Source organism: Dasypus novemcinctus, chromosome 20 (genome assembly GCF_030445035.2).
Source record: "Dasypus novemcinctus isolate mDasNov1 chromosome 20, mDasNov1.1.hap2, whole genome shotgun sequence".
Classification (NCBI taxonomy): domain Eukaryota; kingdom Metazoa; phylum Chordata; class Mammalia; order Cingulata; family Dasypodidae; genus Dasypus; species Dasypus novemcinctus.
Genome location: NC_080692.1, coordinates 8,286,480 through 8,310,194, shown reverse-complemented (window position 1 = coordinate 8,310,194; position 23,715 = coordinate 8,286,480). Strand labels below are relative to the sequence as shown.

General features: G+C 50.6%; 1 protein-coding gene across 1 annotated transcript; it reads left to right on the top strand.

The window, feature by feature from the left end:
• The first annotated feature begins 920 nt into the window (after window positions 1–920).
• Window positions 921–22,335, top strand: ECHDC3 (enoyl-CoA hydratase domain containing 3). The gene is made up of 5 exons (XM_004468862.5): window positions 921–1,164; window positions 5,536–5,657; window positions 6,995–7,092; window positions 12,727–12,927; window positions 20,830–22,335. The coding sequence occupies exons 1-5, from the start codon at window positions 992–994 to the stop codon at window positions 21,139–21,141; spliced, it is 906 nt and encodes a 301-aa protein (XP_004468919.1). The 5' UTR covers window positions 921–991; the 3' UTR covers window positions 21,142–22,335.
• The last annotated feature ends 1,380 nt before the right edge of the window (window positions 22,336–23,715 follow it).

Here is a 23,715-nt window from a genome sequence, read left to right as displayed (position 1 = left end):
CCATTGTGCAACCTCAGTGGCCCCATTTGAGTATGTCCTTTGTATAATTGTTATCCTTGTAAAACTCAGTGTGAACGCTCCCTTTGAGAAGACTGTGGGATCCTTGAGAGCAGAAACCGTGAATTCCCTGTACCTCAGTATCCTCCGAACTTTGGGGCATTTAAGTGAGGGTTTTCTCCCCAAACCTCAGCTTTCCACTGCAGGACAGCCGCGTCTCGCATGGCCACTTAGATCCTGAAAAGGGCCCCCTTTCCCTCCGGGGTGCATTTGAAAAGTCCAAGACAGAAATGTGCACGCCCGGGGCTCTCGATAACGGACACACACAGCGTTGAGCTGTCCCCCCTGACACCTGGCGTGGCTGCAGGGCCTGGGCCTAGGTCGGGTGAAGCACCTGGAGACACCACTGCGTTCAAAGCCTCCGCCTCCCAGCGCCTGATGTCTAATTTTCTAATCTGGGCAAGCCATTTCACTCTTGGTGTTGGTGCAGCGAGAAACAAGCCAACCCACCCCTCGCCTCCCTACAACTCTTTTTAATAGGACTGGCCAAACCAGACACACCGCGGAGCCCGCCTGTAGGTCTGGAGCCGGCACGTTTCCCCCCTGGTCCCAGGGGGGCCCCGGGAGGCAGGGCCGCCCTGGAGGCGGGGCTGCCATTGGGGCGGGGCTACTCTGGGGGCGGAGCCATAGTGGGGAGAGTCAGGCCGCGGGAGAGGCGGAGCGATGACCATGGGCGGGACCACGAGGGAGCGGACGAGTCAGAGGGCGGGGCCATGGGAGAGGTGGGGCAGCAGCCGGTGGGCGGGGCCATTGGAGGGGCAGGTCCAAGGGGGCAAGGTTGGGGCGGGGTCCCGGGGCGGGGCTTTCCGGCCAGCGAAGGGAACCCCGGGAGGCGCTGCGCGCACATCCGGGTTCTGCCGTCTTCGCGCGCGGGTCCTCGGCGGGCGTGGACGTGGGCAGCGGCGCGTGCGACCTGCGGAACCGGGTGGCCGCCATGGCCGCGTGGGTGGGCCTGCGGGCCTGCGTGGCGCAGCGGCCCTGGCTCCGGCTCGGCCCGTGGGCCCCGCGCACCGCCGGCCTCTGCAGCCCGGCAGGGGCCGGGGTCGCGGCCGGGCAGCCGGAGGCGGACGCGCGGCCCACGCGCGCGTGGCAGCGGGACGGCATCAGGTGAGCTGGGGCCGAGGTGACCCCCGGCGCCTCTCACCCGCACGCGTGCGCTCGAGGCCTGGCTCGGGTCCGCTCGTCCGCCGCCCCAGACCCCAGTCGTGGCTCCCTCCCTGCCCGTGTGGCGGCGGGAAAGCCCCGAATGCTGTGTTGGCAGGTGTCGTTTGCGGGGGCAGATGGCACTTGGGGCCCTGCCCGTTACAGACCCGAGGCTTTTCAGGGGCTGGCTTGAACTGCTCGAGCGCTCGTGGCCTGCGGGCTCAGGGTGGGCAGCTCTGCAGGGGCGCCCGCTGCTTCCGTGCCTTAGAGAGAGACCTTGAGAAAGCCACACGTGACGTGGCACAGAGCTGAAGCCAGGGCTGGCAGAGCTGCACCCCTGGCCCTCACCCAGGAGCGCCGGTGGGGGTGAGGCGATGAACAGCACGAAGGACGCACTGCTCTCTAACGCTCAACAAGACTGAAGTGCTGGAAACGTCCTTGTGCACACCCTGGACCTCCGATGCGGAGGTGATCAAGGCGGGAGGGCTCCTAGCCCCTGACACTTAACTGACCATGGCGCAGTTGCAACGGGAGGGCCACAGAGCGTGACGCATTAACTAAAACTTCTTTAAAAGTTCAAAATAAAATGTTTTATTCTACCCTGACAAGTATCCCTTCATGAGACCTGCAAAGCTGTGTTTGAATTTATAATCCTCAGACTCTCAGCAGTTCCCCTGAAAGGGGCAGAGAGCCATTCTCTGGCCTGCAGTTTTGTTTTGTTTTGTTTGAGATACTGGGGTGAGGATTGAACCCAGTACTTTCTGTATGGGAAGGCACGGCTCAACCACGGAGCTATAAGGCTTCCCTGAGTTGATTTTTTCATTTGTTTCCCTGTTTTAGTTTTTTTTTTTTTTTTTTAGGAGATACTGGGGATTGAACCCCAGACCTTGGATGTGGGAAGCAGGCACTCAACATTTGAGCTACATCGGCTCCCTGTTGGGAAGTTTTTTTTCCTTTCTTCCCTCTCTCCCTTCTAGCCTTATTCCCTCCTGCTCTGCATGGGATCTGGGACACAGACCTGTCGTCCACCATCCCCAACCAGCAAACCCAGATCTGCACATCTCCCCACCTCCTACAGACAGCAGTCCTTGGCCACCCCTTGGCTCTAAAGGTTCACACTGCAGAGGCAGGGTCCCAGGTAACTGGAGCAGGGTTTTGGGGGCAGGAGGTGATTTCTAGAAGGGCATGTCCCAGTAGCCCAGTAGGCTCCTTGCTGGAAGGCGCAGCCCCCAAAATGCCCTTAGACTGCTTTGCGGTGATGTCTTTGGAGCATTCACTGGCATGTCCACTGGGACCTCTCTTGTCTTGTAAATGGAGCAGACTTGTAAATGGCAAGATGGCATCATTCTCCCATGCTCTCCCTCTTAAGATGGGTGATGTCAGTGAAGCTCTGGACACAGGCACCTCAGGTTTTGAACCAATGTAGCCATTGGGAGGAAGATTCAGACTGGAGAAATTTTAGAAGCTAGTATCAGCACAGTTGGGTGACCAGTCCAATAAGGAAGATTCATGTTCTACCTAAAACCTGTGACTGTGACCTTATTTGGAAATAGGGTCTTTGCAGATTTGGGATTGTGGGAAAATGAGGTCACAGTGGATTATGGCCATTATTAATTAAAATAAACCGGCTGCCTGCATTGGGCATTGCAGGGAGGGACCCCTAACTGACAAAGGATTTTCCAGAAGATAAAAACAATCAACCCACAGAGACTTTCCAAGGTAATAGAATGGTGAAATGCACCCTACAGAATTGCAGATAAGCAACGGCTGGTGATAAACCGGTTTAAGTCTAGAAGACATGGCTTATCAGAATGGACAAACATACCATACTTATCAGTGTAAATCTGCTCCCTGCTTTGTAAGACCTGCCTGGAATTTAACGTCAGCCAGTCAGGACATTTCCTCACTGCTCCAGGTTTTTTGTCACGTGTAGGCATCCCCTTTCTACAGCGTCGGCAGAGCTCCTTTCCCACATTTGGTTTGGTGCTGCCCAGTTCACAAATTGTTTGTACTCAATTAAATTTGAACAGATTTTTTAAAATGCCTCAGTGTATCTTTGACAATATGGAAATTTAGACACAGACCATGTGAAGCTGGAAGCAGAGATTAGAGCTATGCTTCTACAAACCAAGGAACACCAAGGATTGCTGGCAAACAGCAGAAGTTAGAAGAGGCAAGGAAAGATTCTCCCCTACAGGTTGCTGAGAGAGCACAGTCCTGACACCTTGATTTCAGATTTCTGAGAGAACACATTTCTGTTGTTTTAAGCCACCTGGTTTGTGGTGGTTTGTTACAGCATCCCTCGCAAACTAATACAAACCCCGCGGTGGATATATCCAGCAGGCATCAGCACGTGGATCTGGAGCTCAGAAAAGAGATTCAAATGGGAGCTAAGATTGGGCGTTGTCTGCCTGGAGGTAGAAGGTGACGCATTGGCGAAGTGGCCTGGGAAGAGTATAGAGTAGGAAGAGGACAAGGGACAGAACTCAGGATCACCAGCATTTAAGGGGTTAACAAAAGGCTAGGAGCCCACCGTAGAAGTCAGGAAGGTTTGGCCAGAGAGGTACAAAAAAACCCCAGGAGGAATATGTTTCCCAAAGGAGAGAATAAGCAACAGTGCCAACTACTACTGAGAGATCCAGAAAAGTATGAACTCAGAAATAGCGATTGGATATGGCAGTTAGATGGTCCGTGAGAACGGTTTTGGTGCAGTGGTAGGAAAAGAAGACGTGAAGTGAGCCCAGCAGCTTAGAAGACTGTGTTGTTGGGAGGCTAAGGATTAATGGGCACACATGAGCCGACACTGCTATGTGACAAGGGCATTGGGGGCTGGAATCTTTTTATATAGTTTTGCCTGAGGCCTTAGAATTTAATTTAAGCATCTGTCACCAGTGGGATGGCAGCTTTGTATGTTTGCTACGACAAGCACACTTGTTATTTCATTGACAGGTTTATAAGCAGTCCCCTCACCAGCCCTGAAAATAGAAGTTTCGAAGTCTTTCAGCACGTCAGCTGCAAGTAATTTTTGTACCCATGATAGAGTATGTTTAGGAGAAACAAAACACTTTTCCGTCACCCAAAGATTGCAGCGAAATCGAAATGGTACTCCAAAGAAAAGTTTATTCTTATTACATTGAAGTAAATTCAGTCATTCAAACAAAGTTTTCCAGGAAACAGGCACAGAATGCTATTTATGGAGGAGCCAAGTGAATGACCTAGCCATTGGGGTCTGAGATTCAGAAGAGAATGAGAGGGAGCGGCTGTGGCTCAAGCAGTTGAGCACCTGCTTCCCACATGGGAGGGCCTGGGTTCAGTTCCTCGCGCCTCCTAAGAAAAACAAACAACAAACAAATGAAAGAACTAACTCAGGAGCCGACGTGGCTCAGTGGTTGAACACCTGCTTCCCACATACGAGGTGCCGGGGTCACTCCCTGGCCCCTGGTACCTCAAAAAATAAAAAATAAAAAAAACAAGCAGGAAGTATGTAAGGTGGAGACAGATGGGAAACAAAGTATGTAACAACAATAATCTGGTATATGCTCAATGCCCATTTCTTATAATAACAAAAATACGACATTTTTGAGCACAGGCAGTAGGATGACAGTACAGGTTGTTTTAATCAGCTTGTGTGCCACCCAAAAAGAACAGGCCCCCGGATGCCAGCATTTTGTTAGGTGGTACGTCTGGAGGAGTCCTCTTGCTGCGGGGCCCTGCACTTCTCTTTTTCACATAGCATACCCTTCGCAGACAGCATGCATTCTTTTTTGCAGAGTTACAGGCTGCCACTGTAAAAAAAGTACAAATGCTGCCGTTCTGCACATTGGCAGGTGCACCGTGGCAGCCTTGTCCTTGGGGGGGGGGAACGCGCTTTAGGGGAGAGTTGTCGTTCTCGGCTCCTTTCTCGACCTCATGCTGAAGAAGAGGAAGACATAAGCTGAGGGTCGCCGCTGTCATCTTCCTCCGGCTCCTGCCACCGTCCCCCAAACTCTGCACCCTCTCAGGGTGGGTGGTGGTGGTTTCGGAGCTGCTGCAGCTTGCCCTTTCTGTGGCAGTGGCAGTGGCAGTTAACGTCTTTGATAGCAAATCCAGAGAAAAAGAGAAAGGCATCAAAGGAAAGCGGGAGCAAAGCCAGCCCTCATCGTCAGGTTGTCGGCTCCCTGTTGTGCCTTTGCCGCAGCTCCCGCGCAGTGACAGGCCCTCTGAATTGGCAAAAAGTCCCCACAGCATTCTTTCCTCTATGTTTTAAAAATAGCTCCCAAGTCAGAAAGGAGTCGCAGGAGTCCTAACGTCTTTCGACTGGTGCACGACCCAGTAATTATAAAATGTTCTTCACAGGAACATTGTCTTGAGCAACCCAAAGAAGAGGAATGCCTTGTCACTGGCAATGCTGAAATCTCTCCGAAGTGACATTCTTCACGAAGCCGAAAGCACAGATCTGAAAGTCATTGTAATTTCAGGTATTTATGTATGTGTGTATACGTATCCTCACTGTTCCGCGGGCCTAGATAAGGTCTCACAATTCTTTGGTTAGCTGGGTGTTCGCTCACTTAACTGGGGGATAGTTTCGATGCTCCTTTACAAGAACATTAACTGTGGAAAACCCGGGTGAAGTGGAGGCCTGGGGCCTGATCCTTGTGGCGTTGGTATTTTCCATGATTACCATTCAGTGCAAACACTTTTTCTGGGATATTGGACATGGCCACACCTTCCTTCCCAAATCAGAGGCTCTGTTTCCTGAGCACCCACGCAGGACCTGGCTGCCAGGGCGTTGGCACCCAGCATTTCAGCCCACACCTGCGGTGTCACCTTTAATGATGCCTGAAAGCTTGCCATCTTTTGCCCCTTTCTTTCCTTGTTCATTTTCCATAAGTTTTTTTTTTTTTTAACAAATTACAAATAGTAATGTCAGCATTTTAAAGCACTTACTGTAAAATACAGTGGAAACTGCTGTATGATGATTGTTCATTCTTAAATTAAGGATCAGTACTCTGGAGGTGGAGACTCAGACGTGACCTTCTTGTCGTTGGTCGACTTAACTTTTCGACTGTTTTATGTGGAGAGGGCCAAAGAGATGAGTACTGGTGGAGAAGTGTGGCAGCTGCAAGGTTGCCTGAGTTGATGAAGCAAAGGCAGCTGACTTCTCCCTCACCGTTTCCTCTCTTACCAAAGGGAACAATATCACCGGCCAAAATAACAACAGCAAAGGAAAATACGAGAAAGCGCTATGGAGTTGTCAGTGGAATTGCATTTTCTGGTGGTTCTTACTGACGGTGATCCGTCATCTGTAAAATAAAGGAGTTGAGCCCACGGCTCCGAAGTTCTATTCAGACTCTGACCTCCTGGCTTCCAACCCCGAGGGTAATCACTACTTTTAGACCAAATGACAGGGACATTGCCCGAGGCACGGCACATTCCACGGACCTCTGAGCCAGCACACTCAGGCAGAACGAGAGTCCCAGAACAGAAGCAGGGCCCAGAGGGACAGTGCTGTAAGCAGCAAATCCCCGGGTCCTCGGCTTCCCCTTTGGCGATGGCATGCTTTCCTTGTTTCCACCGTGGGCGGCTTTAGTGCACAGATGCTTCAACTTGCATTTTCATCACAAAATATTGGCTGTGCCTTTTCAAGCTAACTGGAATTCTTCTTTTTTAACTTGGGTCCTGAGCATTCTCAAAGTGCCCACAGCACAGATTTGATTATGTGCTAAAGTTATTTGGCAGAAAAGTAAGTGAATTTCCCAGCTCTGACTCTCGACCTCTCTTTTTTTCTTCTTTTCTCTTTTGGAAACATTTGCAGCCGAGGGGCCTGTATTTTCTTCTGGGCATGATTTAAAGGAACTGACGGAAGAGCAAGGCCATGCTTATCACACTGAAGTATTTCAGACCTGTTCTGAGGTGAGCGGGGATGACAGTCAACACTGCAAACCTGAAAATAAGAGTTGTGTTTAATAGTGAATTAGGCTCCTAGTTGACAGATAAAGATTTTATCTAATAGACTTAACCACTGCAGAGCTACTGAAAACCTGGGGCATCAGTGGATCCTTCATCCAAGCAATTATTTAGTTTAGACTTTTAAAAAGTGACCATAATTTGTTATTGATTTTGTTTTGTACCAAAGAAAATATACTGTGCTTTTGATAGTTGCCATCTCCAGGATTATGAGGCTATCTATAGCTTATCTTGGTATATGTATATATGTTTTAGGTAAAAGATAAAGTTTAGAAGGTAGATCTTTAGAAAGGAAGAATGTGAAATTACTTGATTTTATTTAAAAATCAAAAACAATTCCGTTGAAAAGAGAGAACATTCATAAATAGAATAACAATAAATGAAATAATATAATTTTAAAATAATGATTTTTAACATTATTTTTAAGCCCTTCTTTCAATTTACCTTTATAATCACCACTTTCAAGTAAGAAAATTAACCTCTTCATTTGCACCACCTCTTTCTATCTTTTTCACATATTAAGGAGACGGATTGCCAAATAGCATAAAGGAAGAGTAACAAAAGTTTTAGATGATTTGTAAATCTATTAAAACACCTGTGGATAATCAAAAATTAAACATAGAATCAACCTTGAGTAACACCTATTCATTTGGTGAGTTTTTTTTAAGTGGAGGTACATGACTTGAACCCAGGACTTGGGAAGCAGATGCTCAACCACTGAGCTACATCTACTCCCTGATGAGTATTTTTTTTTTTCTTCTTTTTCTTGTTCTGATGAGTATTTTTTGAGCACATACTGTATGCACAATACTTAAAAGGATTTGGGAGAACTGTAAGGCCTTCTTTGATCGCTGCTGGGGTGTCTTCCTGACCCACTGTCTGAGCAGGTCAGGAAGGGATGGAGGGACCCAGGGCTTCCGCAGGGGACAGAAGGCCAGCAGGGCAGTCTTCCAACGGATTTTTTTGGAAAGCTCCGGCTCATTGAAAAGGACCCTGTGCCTAGTCAGGACCTAGCCCTAATGCATAAAAATAGCAATGAAAGTATACTGATTTCTTTAATCTTGTTTCTAAGGAAATCAGATTGTCTTGGCTAAATATGGGCACCACGAACTGATGCAAGATTTCAATTTTCAAGTGTAGTCAATAGGCAGACTGGAACAGAATGAGCTAGATATTTCATTGTTCAGTTAGAGCGTGAGAAGATTTAACTTTGGAAAGGAAGATAGAGGTATTTGGATAAAGCCGGCATCTACAAGCCATAGCATATTTGCTCCAGACCACAAGTCCTGTGGGACAGTTAATTATTTACAAAATTAGGTGGGGGGCAAATTTACTTGGTTATGAAAGAGTGAAAGTAGCCTTTTGTGGAGCTGATTTGGTAGTTCACACCAGAGAACTGCCCCTGTCTCTATTCTTATATCTTATTGTGGTTTGAAAATGGAAATTCCAATTCAGGAGGAGGTACTGCTCTTATTTATCACAAGCCATCAATGAGATGACAATGGGCCTTTGTGTCTCCCTTTTGGAAATAACTTGGAACCCTCAGTAATACTGTTAAATGAGGCTGGGGCACAGTTAAATTTAAGCCACATTTGAAGTAGGCAGGATCAAAAGCATACTTGATTCAGGAAGGTAAAATAGAAGGCATAATTTTTGTTTTCTTTTGAGCTACCAGGCCAGGGATTGAACCCAGGACCTCTTATGTGGAAACTCTGGCACTCAACCACTGAGCCACATTGGCTCCCTTGAGTTGGTTTTTCATTTGTTTGCTCGTTGTTTTTGTTTTTAGGAGGCACTGGGGACCAAACCCAGGACCGCCCATGTGGGAAGCAGGCGCTCAACTGCTTGAGCCATGTCTGCTCCTGCATAATTGTTTCTTGACTACCAAGGGTTGATTGTCCTAGCTCCTTTTTTTTTTCAAGATTTATTTTATTTATTTATGTCTCTGCATCCCTCATTGTTTGCATTTGCTGTGTCTGTTTATTGTGTGCTTGTCTTCCTTTTAGGAGGCACCAGGAACTGAGCCCGGGACCTCCCATGTGGGAGGGAGGTGCCCAATCGCTTGAGCCACCTCCACTCCCGGCTTCGTTGTCTCTCATTTTGTTTTCCTCCTCATGTCTCTTGTTGCATCATCATATTGTGCCAGCTTGCTGCGCCAGTCCGTCACATCAGCTCGCTATCGTGCTCCTCTTCTTTAGGGAGGCACTGGGAACTGAACCCAGGACCTCCCATGTGGTAGGCAGGAGCTCAGCTGCTTGAGCCATGTCCACTTCCCTATCCTAGCTTCTTTGTTACTTAGATTCCCTTTGTCTTTTCTAAATTGCTCTCTCCTTTAAAATATTTTACATTAATTCATTTCTTTTAAAGTAATGAAATAGTAAGTACGGTAGCAAAACTTGAAAGTCTAGAAAAACAAAAGGAAGAAATATCAATTATTAAAAATGTTTTTATTGTGGTAACATATAGATAACATAAAATATCCATTTTAACTACTTCGAAGTGTACCATTCAGTGGTGGTCATTTTACTCACAATGTTGTGCTACCATCACCACCATCTATTACCAAAAAGAAAAATAAATTATTGATACTGTACTGCAATCGTACCACCCACAGAGAACCATAATTAATATTTTGGTGTATTTCTTTTTCATCTTTTTTCCACATGTCCTTCTTCTTTGAATAATCACACATAGCTATGATTATATGCTGTATTTATAATTGTATAATATGATTATAGCATTGAATGCTTATTGTGTCCCAGGTAATATTTTAAGCACTTTAGACATTAATTTACTTAATTCTCATGATTCTATAAGGTTGGTTTTATTATTATACCCATTTTAGAAATGTGAAAACCGAAGGATTAAGTGACTTGTCTAGGGGTATGTAGCAAATAAGTGGCAGCCTGGGTGTCAGACCCAAGAAGGCAGGCTCCAGGAGGCCATGCCCAGCTCCAGGCATCTCGCCAGGCCTCAGGCTCCAGGATGCCACTGTAGGCGTCAGAGCGTCCCACTGGTCTCCAGTAAACCACAGAAATGTTCCTCCGGAAAATTTCATTTTTATCAGTGTATTAGTCAGCCAAAGGGGTGCTGATGCAAAGTGCCAGCAATCTGTTGGCTTTTATAAAGGGTATTTATTTGGGGTAGAAGCTTACAGTCGCAAGGCCCTAAAGAGTCCAACTCAAGGTACTAGAAGAGGTACTTTCTCACCAACTGTCTGTTGTCACGTGTCGAAGCAAGATGGCAGGCTCCATCTGTGAGGGTGCAGCCTTCCTCCTTCCCCTAAGGCTCCGTGGGCCCAGTGTCTTCCAGCCGCAGCTGCAGGCTGGCACAAGGCCCCTCTCTGAGGGCTTTTCAGCTGCTCGTTCTCTTTATAAGGTCGGCTGTAAACTCTCAGGGGAACGTCTCATCTCTCCCTGAGGCTCCAGCATCAGCCAAGTTCTCTCCACTGTCGTTTCTTTGTATCTGCTCCCCTGGGTTCTTGATTAAGCATCTGCTTTTATAGCCCACCAAGGGTGGGGACTCAACCTGCACACCTGATGACATGGTCGAATCAAAGCCCTAATTGTGATTTTACAAAGTAAAAGTGAAGCCTCTGAATTTAATACAGTCAAAGAGTATCCCGCCCAGAGGAACAGACTAGTTTACAGACATATTTTTTTTAATTCATAAATCATATCAGACCACCACAGTGAGAATACAGCATTCCATCAAATGGCTATGGTTTAGTTTATATAACCATTCACTTCTTTTTGTGTATTATATTATTTTTAGCTCTATACTATTATTTAATAATGATTTGGTGAACATCACTGTCCATACAACCTTCTCAGATTACTTTTTTTAAAAAGATTTATTTTTATTTATTTCTCTTCCCCCCCCTCCCCCCCCCCCCCCCCCCCCCGTGGTCTGCTCTCTGTGTGCATTCACTGTGTGTTCTTCTGTGTCTGCTTGTATTCTTGTCAGTGGCACCGGAAATCTGTGTCTCTTTTTGTTGCGTCACCTCTCCATGTGTGCGGCGCCTCTTCTGGGCAGGCTGCGCTTTTTTTGCACAGGGCGGCGCTCCTTCTGGGGTGTACTCTTCGCACGTGGAACTCCCCTACGCTGGGGACACCCCTGCGTGGCACAACACTCCTTGCGCGCATCAGCACTGCGTGTGGGCCAGCTCACCACACGGGTCAGGAGGCCCTGGGTTTGAACCCTGGACCTCCTATGTAGTTGGCGCTCTAGCCATTGAGTCAAATCCACTTCCCTCAGATTACTTACTAAAAGTAGAATTCCTAGGTCAAAGGTATAAATTTTTTAATGCTGTTGATATATACAGTATTACCTAAGTATTTCTCCAGCGGTTTTATGAGATCCTAGCCCTTCACAGATGGCAGACAGAAGAGAGAGAAAGATTGTTCAACTCACAGTCACTGCACCTCAGTTGAGTAGGTGAAGGATGACAGAGCTAAAGCAAAATCTTTATTTCTTTGCAGCAAGACTTTAGAAGTTCTCGTGAGCTCTTCTCTTACTCCAATTTGCTGAAAATGAGCCCATCGTGCCCTGTGGACCGTCACCTTGGAGGGCACAAACCCTAAATTCATAAAACTTATTGTGTGTGGGTGCATATGCATTCTTCAGGGGAGAGGGTCATCAGCTTTTATTGATTCTCAAAAGGCGACCCCTCAAAAGAGTCAAGAACCACCGCTACAGGGTATGATGTCATATCCTTAAGTAGCTAATCTTTATTTTATAATAAAGCTAACACCACATTTTTAAGAATAGAAATGATAAGTTTCTTAGAAAAAGGTTGTTTTCCTTTGGATTTGTGCCCCTGGGGAAACCAGTCCAGATTTTGTTCCTATCGTCTCCCTCCCCTGCTGAAGTTCAAGGAGCAACAATTTATAAAGTGCAGTTACCATAGCAACACATGAAAAAGTGGAGCAATAAACCAAGCTATTTTGTAAGCTGAACAAGTGAGTTAAAGTTCTGGAGATTTATGGGGGAGGGGTCTGCACGAGCAAGCTTTGCCCTCTCCTGTCTGTGCCAAAAGTTCCGTTTGGGGAATTTTCTTTATTTTGGTGACAGCAGGCTGTTTTTCCACCATTTTAACTGGATAGAGAGTATTCATAGTGGCAAGTTGAGAAGTAATTACTAAGGAAATTACCTTCCATCTGTTTTCCACCTTAAGTTTTCAGGGAAGCACAAAATTCCTGTTGCTGACTTTAACCCGGGAGCTGCACAGAGGAACGGGGCCTCTTTACACAAGGTTTTGTTTGTCCCCAGAGAGAAAAAACAACACTTGTCCTCAGCGGGGCTGCCGCGGAAGCCTGGGGGGCCTGGCCTGGGGGTGCCAGGCAGCGACGGGCCCCGCTCTGCATCGCTCTGCGTCTCGCGGGCTGGGTGGCCTTGGCAGCGGCTCTACGCCGTGGCCAGGGCCCGTGTGGTCCAGCGGGTTCAGAGCGGGCTTTGGGCGTGGGACGTGAGGCGTGCTCTGCGCCTCCCTTACCTGCCTGCGCATAGACCCTGGCGGACTACCACGCGGGGCGGGCAAGTCCTGGGGTGGCAGTGAACGGGCGTTTTTTGCTCCTCCAGGTCATGATGCTGATCCAGAACCACCCGGTCCCCGTCGTCGCGATGGTGAATGGCCTGGCCACCGCCGCCGGCTGCCAGCTGGTGGCCAGCTGCGACATCGCCGTGGCGAGCGACAAGGCCGCCTTTGCCACCCCAGGCGTCAACGTCGGGCTCTTCTGTTCCACCCCCGCGGTCGCCCTGGGGAGAACGGTGCCTCGCAAGGTAAGCCGGAGCCCCGTGGCTCATTTCTGAGCCAGCTTGTCCAAGGTACGTTAACACCAGCACTCGGGGCCCAGAGCGTACCTGGCTAGACGAGGTGGGGGTGGGAGCAGCCCGGCCCTCCCTGCCGCTCCTCTACCCCTGCTTTCAGGAGGCATCTGTGGGTGGAGCCGCTGCGCCTCAACCTCGCAGGCCCCTCCACAGGACTGGTTAGGATTTGCTTAGTTGTCCTGGTTTTTGTAAAGGAGCGTAGTTGTGTAGGTGTTGTGGAATTAGAGAGAAGTTCAATTATTTGAGTATAGAGAGGCCAGGACTCAGGAATGATTTTGAGAAGGAAAAATGGTTTATTGACTGCTGGCCGGACTCGGGAGCTTTCTGTTTGAATCCCGAGCCCTGAACAACATTTTCAAATGTCTTTTATACCACGAGGAAAGGCCAAATGGTCGCTTTGTTTCATTTCTCAATAGGCTTCAATTAGCATATCTATCTTCCACATCTTAGGTAAGCTTTTAGCATCGACTCCAGACATTCTAGATAAGCTTTTAGCATATTTACTTTTTGCATTTCCCCTAAATACTTAAAGTTTATAGCCCTTGCATTGTTAAACTGTTTCCTGGGACTGGAGCCTGTAGTCATTGTCCCTAAGGGCAGGACTGCAGCCTCTTACCTTCCACACCCACAGCCGTCAGTTTAGGTTATCTCTGAAGAGACAAAGAGCCTTCCACCCATAGCCCATCATAAGTGCACCTGAAATGCGGGGCTGCCCCTGAACTAAGAGCAAGCTGAAACGAGGCCGGCGGCGGCCGGGGCAGCGAGCCCCCGGCTGGCTGCTGGTTTGTGGACAGGCTCTCTTGTTCGGAGGGGTCTAAAGCAGCAGACTCACTGGGGTGTCAGGCTGGCTGTGGTTGCTGCTCAGGCCCGAGAATCGTCCTGGGCGTGGTGTGTTGAACCTGCCCGGGACGACTCGGGTTGCAAACGTTCTGTCATTGCTGACCACTGTGAAGTCCATTTTCTTCACGAAGCTTTATTTCTTCCTTTAACCTCCTAAAAGGAGGAGGTTATGAACATCCCTGAGAGCTAAACCAGCTGTGTCTTGTTCTAGAAAAAGTGCATGTCCATTCTCAAGAGGAAGTCTGTGAAAAGTGGCAAGGTCATACACCGTGGTGAGTAGGTAAATTGCTTTCTAGAATGTATTCTCAGTTTAGCATCAGCTGTGAAAACTAGCAGTTGTTCCTATGCCCAGGGCACAAAAGAAAGGAGGCCCGAGGGAAATCAAATGCCTCAAAACCACAAAGTTTAAGGAAGTATTCCTCTCTCAGATTGCTTCCTTATAATTTTTATAGAAATGTGTGTTTGTTAGGAAATTTCAGAGACAGGTACCTGCAAGCTGCAAGTGTCTGAGAGTGGGCCTCAACTGCGCAGGCGACCTGCCTGGTACTGAAAGGTCTTCGGGGGGAGAGGGCACCTTGATCACGTGGAGATATTTATCTGACATGGTTACACATCTATTCATTAACTCTTTCTTACATCCCTACTTTGTGCCAGTACGTCAAGTCAAAATGTGTGAGCAGATTTCTTAGTAAACCAATGTATGCTTGTGCACATCAAATCCTGCCACCTCTGAGTGCCGCTATCCCCGACAGTGGTCTGTCTTCTTTGACACCTGGCTTGCTGGAACCCAGCTCATCAGCGTTGCACCGCCCCCCCCCCTTCTTCTCCCTCTGTCTCTTTTTTAAGAAGCTTTCGAAATCCAGGCTTATTGTAATGAAATGATCTCTAAGAATTTAAACGCTCTACCTTATTTGTAAAATTTTAGATTAATTTGGGAAGAAGGGAAAAGAAAACAGGCCTGAAGTTTCAAAGGCAGCCAGTTCTCAGAGCCTCACTGTATGACTGTCCAGTGCAGCTGATGCAGTGGGAGGACGTGGAAGGAGCCAAAGTAGTCTTGACACCCCACACACACACCCCAGGAGAGCGCCGGCAAAGGCTGGGCCTGCCCGGAGTTGCCCTCCTCCGGCCCTGGTCTGTGCGCCCCAGGCGCTGACCCTCCTTAAGGTCCCTGAACTGCCTGGCGAGGGGAGCCACCTTGTCATCAAGCGCTCAAAGGGTTCCTGGCCCGCAGGGGCATGGGTGTCCGTACACATGGCCCCTGCGTGCTGGTTGGAACTGTGGGTGGCCCTGACGAGCCAGCGGCTCCCACTGAGCAGCAGGAGAGCCGGGGCAGGAGGCCGCACCTGCAGCTCTGACCCCTGACTGCGCACCCTGCCCTAGGAAAAACACCTGCCTGTCGACCCCGCTGGCTGCCCCCCGACAGCACCATGTGGGTGGGATGGCGCGGACACGTCCTTCCGCGTTCTCAGTTGGCCCTGTAAGTCCTGCCCGCGTCCTGTGTCCGAGGCCAGGCGCTGCTCGCTGGCGCCCTCTGCTGGCTGCTGCGGGGAGCTGCGTGCCGGAGCCTGGAATCAGCCAGTGCTCAAGCCGGGCGGGGCCTGGGCCCTCGGGTGTGAACTCTGTCGAGAGCCTACAGCGCACCCCTGAGCAGCCTGCCTGGTGCAGTGCCCCCCCCCAGTCAGGGCTGGCTCACTCGGACGTTTAGAGTGGGTGCTGCAAGCCATGGGTGTCACGGGAAGCCTCCATCCCAACCAGCCGTTTGGTAGCCGCAGAAACCCGTGCCGCCTCCCTTTCACCACTTGAGCTGCATGTCTGTGGAATCCGCTTTCTTAAGGGTCTAATTAGAACAGCATAGAATTTCCAAGCCGGAAAGCAGGTGGCTGCAGACCAGCACCTGTCTTCCCCAGGGCCCACCGCGGCAGCCTCAGGGCTGCGGCCTGACAGCTCCGGGTGAGCCACCGCCAGCCAAGAGGGGGACCTGCAGGTCTCTGGGGTTACAGCACGCCCTGGAGACGCCCGGGGACTTGCCTCGGGCTCCCCGTCCAGCTGCTTCCCCCCAAACCCAACCACTCTACAGCCCCTGCTACGAAGCGGTGAGGGCCCTGGTGTGGGTGCCCCTGGGTGCAGCCCAGGCCCCCCGGTGCTCCCCTCCCCACTCGGCGCTCCACGTGGCTCTCCGGAACACGCATAGCCTGCCCTGCATGGTCCCTGCCGTGCATGTGCCTGGAGGGGCTCCAGACGGCCACCCCACCTAGCCCCCCTCTCGGGTGCCGCGGTCCATGAAGCCCAGTGTTCGTCAGAGATTGGCAGCTGGAGGAGGCGTGCCAGCAGGGCCGCGGAGCGTGCGAGGCGCCACCCTCGTGCCAGGGCTGGGCCAAGCCTTGGTGCTTCGTCTGTGGTCAGGATGGATGAGGACGCAGGCTCGGAGGCCCCCAGGGTCACTTAGGGTCTTGGCACGGGCAGGTGGCCCATCTGGGGTCGGAACCCTGGTGCTTGCCGCTCCAGGCCAGCATCTCTCCCCTAAGCCTTGGCTTCTACTCCTTTGTCCCCTTTACCTCCAATGCCCCTAGGACGAGGAACTACAGAATCACCAACTCCTTCGGGGAACCAGAGAGGTGTCACCCTGAAAGGCAGCAGGAGAGGACTTGGAGAAGGGACAGAAGCTGTAGTCTTTTTCATCTCAAAGCTGGTTTCCGGGGCGCTCTGCTCAGAGCTTAATTACTGAGGAAAGACTGCTGATTAGCTATAGAGTAAGCAGGCAGCCTTTCTTAGGGCACACCTCTCTCTCACCCGTTCTGTCTGGGTAAAGTCCCTGTAAATCAGTTGTTTCTGAATAGTGTAACCCCTCCTGAGCAGAGTGGAAACTGAGGCCCAGAGAGGGACACAGACCTGGGGGAACTCAGGAAGCCAGAGGCAGGGCCAGGCCGGGTGGCTCTGGATCCTGCTGCAGTGAGGACGTCCTCTCCCGAGTGGCCTTAATCCCATTGCAGACCTCTGGCCCTCCCGACTGAGGGTTGGTGCCAGGCGAGTGGAGGCAGTGCCCTCCCCCCGGCACTGCGAGCCACAGGAGCCCTTCTCCCCTCCATGCCAACTTAGGCACCCTCGGCCCGTCGCCGGTCCACCTCCGTCCGGAGTCCTACCCAGGGCACTTCCCTCCTTTGTTCTTAAAACCTGGCATCCTCTCCTGGGATACGTCGCGAAGGCTAGGTCTGTGCTATGCTGCATGTGGCCTTAAGGAGAGACAGCGGAAGCAGAGCTGGTACCCGACCCCAGGGGGAGGCCCTGCCAGCCCGGGGCCAAGCACAGCTGCCAGAGGTGCCTCGGATGCCCAGAGGGCTGTGGGGTGCACAGCCTAGGCCTGCCCTCGTGGTTCCTGCCACCCCTCTCACTTTCCATGACGTGGAGTAAGAGGTGGGGCCGCGGGAGAGGGGCACAGGAAAGCCCCTTTCTGTTTAGTGGTTAGGATTGCTCTCCTGTAAGTGATGTGCAGGGGAAGACGAAAGATAAGCACCTGCAAGTCCAAGAGTAGAAGGGCCGCGTCCAGGTGCCGTGGTCCCTGCACCCCTTACCTACCTGCAGACCAGGCTGCCTTGGGAGCGTTCCAGAAAGATGAGTGTCTTTCATCTTTTAAAATGTTTCCAGGTGAGGTCAGCCCAGAATTTGGGTCATCCCACCATCCAGCTCAGATGCCCACCTAAGGCCTCTCCGAAAGTCGTCCCAGTCGTAAGAGCCGGACTTGACCGTGGGCTTTTGTTAACGTTGCATCCATTCTCCAGGACCGGCCCCTTCCTGGTGTGGTCCACACGAGTTCCCGGGGGGCGCCTCGTGAGTGGAGGGACCTGCTGGAGGGGCGGCGACTCTCCTGCACCTTGGCCTCTGCTGGGGCTTCCTGGCCAGCCCGTGGGTCCCTCTCTGTCACTCCCAGGCCGTCTTTGGCAGGGTCGTGTTTACCAGCTTTTGATCCGCAGCACCTGGGTTTTAGCTCCGTGTTCAACTGGGGGCTTCAGAACATGCTTTGGGGTATTCGGTTCCCTGGGCTGCTCAAGCAAATACCGTGAAATGGGTCAGGTTAAGCAACAGGAATTTATTCCCTCGCAGTTTTGAGGCTAAAAGGAAGCCCAACATTAAGGCTTCTTCAAGGTGGTATTTTTTCCCCACATACTGACCTGGGGCTGGCTGCCAGCGATCCTTGGTGCCTGGTTTGTCAAGGCACTTGGCGGCATCGCCTGGTCTCTCTCCCCTTCTCTGGGCTCTCTTGAATTTCTGGCCCCTGCTCTGTGGCTTTCTCTCCCTGTCTGTCTGGATCTCACTGCACTTATAAAAGGCTCTAGTAGCAGGCCAAGACCACCCTGACTGGGGTGGGCCACACCTGACCTGCAGTACTGCATCAGAAGTCCTGTCTAGAACGGGTTCACACCCACAGGAACCCACTAAGTTTACATGTTTTTCTGGGGTATCACAGCTCCAAACCACCACAGTGCTACCTGGTCAACTAAAAAGAAAAAAAATGGTTTTCTCTGACACGACCCATAGGTACCATATTCCTGCTTCCTCCAGTGTAGAATCATTCGATTTCCAAAATAGGAATTTGGAAATTTAATCCAATCTCTTAACATAGAGAGGAGAAAATGAGGTCCAGTGCCCCTTGTCCATTTACACTGTTAGGCAAGAGAGCCTTGGGCCAGGCTCTTGCCTCCTCTCCATTCAAACGCAGGCTGGAGGAGATCCCATCTCGTCTCTTGCCCTAAAGACTGTCTGAATCTGGCTTTAAACCAGGGGTGACATTAACCCCTGGGGGACATTTTGGCAGTGTCTGGAGACACTGTTTTTTATCCTGCTCCCGTCCCGCCTGCACTTGCTGTCTGCTCTCTCTGTCCATTCGCTGTGCATTCTTCTGTGACTGCTTGTCCTCTTGTTTTCTCTTTAGGAGGCACCAGGAACCAATCCCGAGACCTCCGGTGTAGGAGAGAGGCTCGCAATTGCTAGAGCCACCTCAGCTCCCTGGTGTGCTATGTCTCACTGTCTGTCCTCTGTGTATTCCTTTGTTGCGTCATCTTGCTGCACCAGCTCGCCGGTGTGGGCCATCAGCTCTCTGTGGTGCAGGTCAGGTCTCAGCCAGCCTGCCTTCACCAGGAGGCCCCAGGAATTGAACCCAGGGCCTCCCAGGTAGTGGACAGAGACCCAGTCACTTGAGCCACATCCACTTCCCTGGAGATACTTTTGACTGTCAAAGCTGGAGGGAGGGGGCTGGTACTTCTGGTATCTAGTAGGTAGAGGCCAGGGTTGCTGCTAAACATCCTGCAGTGCCCAAGACAGCCCCCAAGACAATGACATTTATAGTCCAAAATGTTAGTAGCACTGAGGTTGAGAATCCCCGGTCTAAGAGCAAATGAACTCAAATTTCTATCCCAAGCTATTCTGGTTATCTCTTGCTGCATAACAGACCACCCACAACTTAGTGGCTCAAAACACCAACAGTCATTTTTTGTAGCTTGTGACTCTGCAAAGAGGAAAGCTTATCTCTGCTCCACAGAGTCTGTGACCTCTGCTGGGGAGACTTGAAGACCGGGAGGGGGAGTGGCAGCTGGCCTGCCACGCGTCCGGCTGTCGCTGCAGCTCCCAGCCAGGGCCATCGGCTGGACACCTAGCAGAGCCTCCCAGCGTGGCTTGGGCTTCCTCCCAGCATGGTGAGGTTCCAGCACTGAACAGGCCAAGGGAAAGCCAGGGGCCAGCCGGGCCACCTTTGGACCTAGCCTCAGAAGAACCGGAGGTCCCTCCTGCTATATTCTCTTTGCTGTCATCCATTCATTAAGCCATCCATCGGCAGATATTGCTGTGTTAAATGCTGTGCAGCAGATATTGCCATGTTAAGTGCAACATACACTTCTGATGCTGGACATACAAAAAATGAAAAAACCTGCCCTACTGGCATTTACATACAAGTAGAGGCAATGTGAAATAATTAAATGTATAAAATGTATCATGTGCTAAGGATCGAAAAGTCAGACAATAAAAACAGCATGGGGGTTGGTGCTAGGCTTTGTTTGGTCATGCAGGACCTCACTGGTACGGTGACCCTTGAGAAGAGACCTGATGGTGATGAGGGTACAAGCCTTGAGGATACCTGGGGAAGGAGCACTGAGGCAGGGGGGTGGCAGGTGCAAAGGTCCTAAGGCAGCGGCACGCTCGGTGTGGTTGGGAGCAGTGAGGTGCCACTAGAGTGGCAAGAGAGTGAGCAGAGGGCTGGGGAAGAGGGAAGGTGCTCTCTGCCTGTCTGTCCACCGGTACCTGGAAACCCCTCTTTTCATTGTAAATTGGAGTTAGAAGTCAGGCTCTGTAGTTACGGAGTTGAGGTTAGTGCAGAATGTGTGGCGGGAAGCCACGCAGGGTAAGGAGATTATACTCCAGTGTTCTGCAGGCCTCGAGAATCTAGGGGACGGGTTATGGGAGGAAAGAGGGCATCCTCTCCTTGCCACACCTTACATATTTGTAAGTTAAAATAGCCATGCTAGGCTCTACATCTGGTTCCCAAAAGAAATCTTTTTAAATGAATGCCCACCCTTCTCCAGGAGGCAGGAGGCTGCACTTTCAAATCAGGCGGAGGCCATGCTCCTGTGGACATTTTCTCTTTGTGGAAAGCCGCTGCCCCACTCGTTTGCCTCCATCCCATCAGATGTGGCTGGTGTCCTCCGCTTGTGCCCGATAGCAGCGGCTCGAGTCTCCTGCTTCAGTGGGGCTGGGTGATCAGATCTGTGGGAACGACAAGGAGAACACATGTGTCCCTTTCTCTCCTAGCCCACGTGCATTTTCTTTTGCTCTTGGAAGGATCCGATCCTGCCCAGCAAGAGTCAGGGTATTGAAGACACTAGGTTGTGATAGATGCAGATAACTGGGCTGAGGTTGCAGGCAAGTCAGATACAGACACCCGTGCCGAGTGAAACGGAGGGCAGGACTCGGGTGCCGGTGAGTTACAAGGAGAGTGCCTGAACCCTCCTCATATGTTTTCTCCCTTAGATTGCCTTAGAGATGCTTTTCACTGGGGAGCCCATTTCTGCTCAGGAGGCCTTGCTCCATGGGCTGCTCAGCAAAGTGGTACCAGAGGAGCAGCTGGAGGAGGAGACCATGAGGATTGCGAGGAAGATCGCTTCTGTGAGCCGCCCTGTCGTGTCTCTGGGCAAAGCTGCCTTCTACAAGCAGCTGCCCCAGGACCTTAGAACAGCCTACTGCCTCACCTCCCAGACCATGGTGGACAACCTGGCCCTGCGTGACGGGCAGGAGGGAATCCAGGCTTTCATCCAGAAGAGAAAACCCACCTGGTCCCATTGAGCTGGCCTGAAACATTGCAACAGAGGAGGGTGAGCCTGGCAGGCAGTGCTCAGGGATCTGCTCCCACCCCACCCCTCCCCGATTCCCCAGCCACCACTGCAGCCTCTCGACTGTAGCAGAAGACAGCCGTTTTTATAACCTTGGTGCTGTTCCACTGCCTGTGGTAATAAAAGCTAAGCCTTCATGGGTGAAGAATGAGAGGGAGATTGTAAGATGAAGCGCTAATTTAAGTGGAAGGTCAGTGAGCACCTCTGCTGGGCCGGCTGTCTGGTATTTGATGCAGTCCTCTTTCCCAGGAGCTTACGTGAGCAGTCACCCCTAGGAGATAAGAGGAGGTGATGGTAAATCAGGCGTGAAAGGAGGACACCAGCCCACTCTGATACCAGAAGTAATTTTGGTTGCCCAGGAGAGGGGAAACATTTCAGATCTCCACGAGATATTCCCCACACTAAAAATCTTTCTTATGCTACTGAGAAATAACCATGCCTATGGCTTTGGAATAATCTTATATGATTTAAGGAGATTAAATATTTATAGACTGGTAGTTCTACCTTCCTAGCCAGTCTTCAAGCTCTTAGAGAAAAGAAATGAACTTTCTTTGTATGCCTACCCTGATGGGCATACAGTAGGTGCCCAGTATTTCCATAGTGAATGTCCCTGCCAGCCCCTGTCCTGCAGTGCCAGACCCTGCTCTAACCCTGAGCAGAGGTGGAGGGACGCAGCAGGCAGGCGCCTCGTGTTGCACAGCTTGGTGAATACAATCAATGCCTCAGAATTGCACATTTAAAATGACAGAATTTATGTCATTTATATCATAGAGTTTTTAAAATGAGAAAAGAACCACCTTGTGGTAGATTGCTTTACGAAGCCCAACATAGACGTGGTCTTCATCTTGATGTGCCTTCCTGTGGGGGGAGCCCATGGTCAGTAGGAGCTGTGGAAATGGTATTTTTAGTTAAAGTCCGGCCAGCTGAAGCAGGGTGGGTCTTAATCCAGATTACTGGATTAAGTCACAGAAGCAAGAAAGGAGAGGATGTCACCATGGGAGGAAGCAGAGGTATAAGCCAAGGGACCCCCAGGAGTGCCTTCAGCCTGTGCCGGAGTACACAGACTCCAGGAAGAAACAAGCCTTACCGATGCCTTGACTTTGGACTTCTTGCCTCAAATCCAAGAGCCAATAAATGCTTTAGCCAACCCACTGTGCAGTATTTGTTATAGCAACTCTGGCAAACTAAGACACTCCTCCTCTGGACCCATTTCTGCACTCTGCTCAGCTCTGGTAAGGAAGCCAAACTAGTATCCAACATCGAGTGCCCTGGCTGACGAGCCAGATCAGGACCTCTACCTGCTGCCTCCTGGCCTCAGGTCTAATGCAGCCCCAGAATCTCTTGTCCTCCAGCTTGCCTGGGAGGCTGATCTTTTTTCTTAAAGCCAATTTATTTCCCCCAAGAGTAGCAGATGGCCATTGGTGTGATCAGTAACACCGCTGGAGAAGAAGGACCCGAGGCCGTCACCCGCTTCTCCCCTCAGACTGCACAGGCCACAAGCCCAGTGGGTGTCCCCCGGCACTGTCACCAGCTCCTACTGAGATTGGCTGTCTTTTCTTTCCCAGGGTTTAGAAGGAGACGGGGGCATGTCCTCCAAGGGGAGGAACTTGTTGCAGTCAGACTGCTGCTCATGAATAGAATGATAAGTAGAGCTACCACTTATTGCCTGTACCATGTGGACATGCTCATTACATCCTCCCAAGCACGCACCCAGCAGAGTAGGTACTATGTTACTCCTTTTTTTAAATAGATGAGTAATTAAGACTCAAGTTCTGTACTTTGTCCAAGGTCAAACAACTGAGACTTGCAGAATGGGCATTCCAGACATCCCCTGCCTGCAAACGAGGCCGTGGGTGGTCTTTCCCCAGCTGCGATGCCTCCTGGGGAGATGCTGGGCTGGTGGGAGGCCAGCCTGGGGTCAGCAAGCCTGAGGAATGACTTTCCTACTCCAAGGCAGTTTTCCAAAACAGGAGTGGACTAAATGCTCTTTGCAAAGGAACGTCACGTTTGATTATTGGCAGAGCACTCATGGAATGTTTGCTACTAAGCTGACAAACACCAGCCGAAGTCTCTAGGTAAGGGAGGACTGGCCGCCCGGTTGGCTCAGAGGTGACCCGGGGCAGTGGGCCACACAGCATGCACTCTTCTCTAGCTGGGCTGCTGTGGAGGTCGCTGCCATGTAGGTGCTAAGTTACCTAGAACTCTGGGCTTTTGAGAAATGGATTTAAATAAACTTTCTCAGGGAGTGGATGTAGCTCAAGTGGTTGAGCACTGGCTTCCCATGTACAGGGTATTGGGTTTGATCCCCTGTACCTCGTGAAAACAAAATCAACCAGTCAACTCAAAAGAGCTGGTGTAACTCAGTAATTGGTCACTGGCTTCACACATGTAAGATCCTGGGTTCAATCTCTGGCCCTAATACCTCAACAACAAAAAAGTTCATCCTTCTCACACATAATAAAAGAGTTAATCCTCCAATTTCTGAGTGACTGCGCTACCCCAAACCATGAAGGCCCCTGTCTCCAGG

Bases quoted from the DNA above. Each gene is read 5' to 3' on its own strand.
- ECHDC3 (XM_004468862.5), top strand. From the start codon at position 992: ATGGCCGCGTGGGTGGGCCTGCGGGCCTGCGTGGCGCAGCGGCCCTGG. The intron at 5,658-6,994 runs GTATTTATGTAT...AAACATTTGCAG, and splicing joins GAAAGTCATTGTAATTTCAG to CCGAGGGGCCTGTATTTTCT. The intron at 12,928-20,829 runs GTAAGCCGGAGC...TTTCTCCCTTAG, and splicing joins GGAGAACGGTGCCTCGCAAG to ATTGCCTTAGAGATGCTTTT.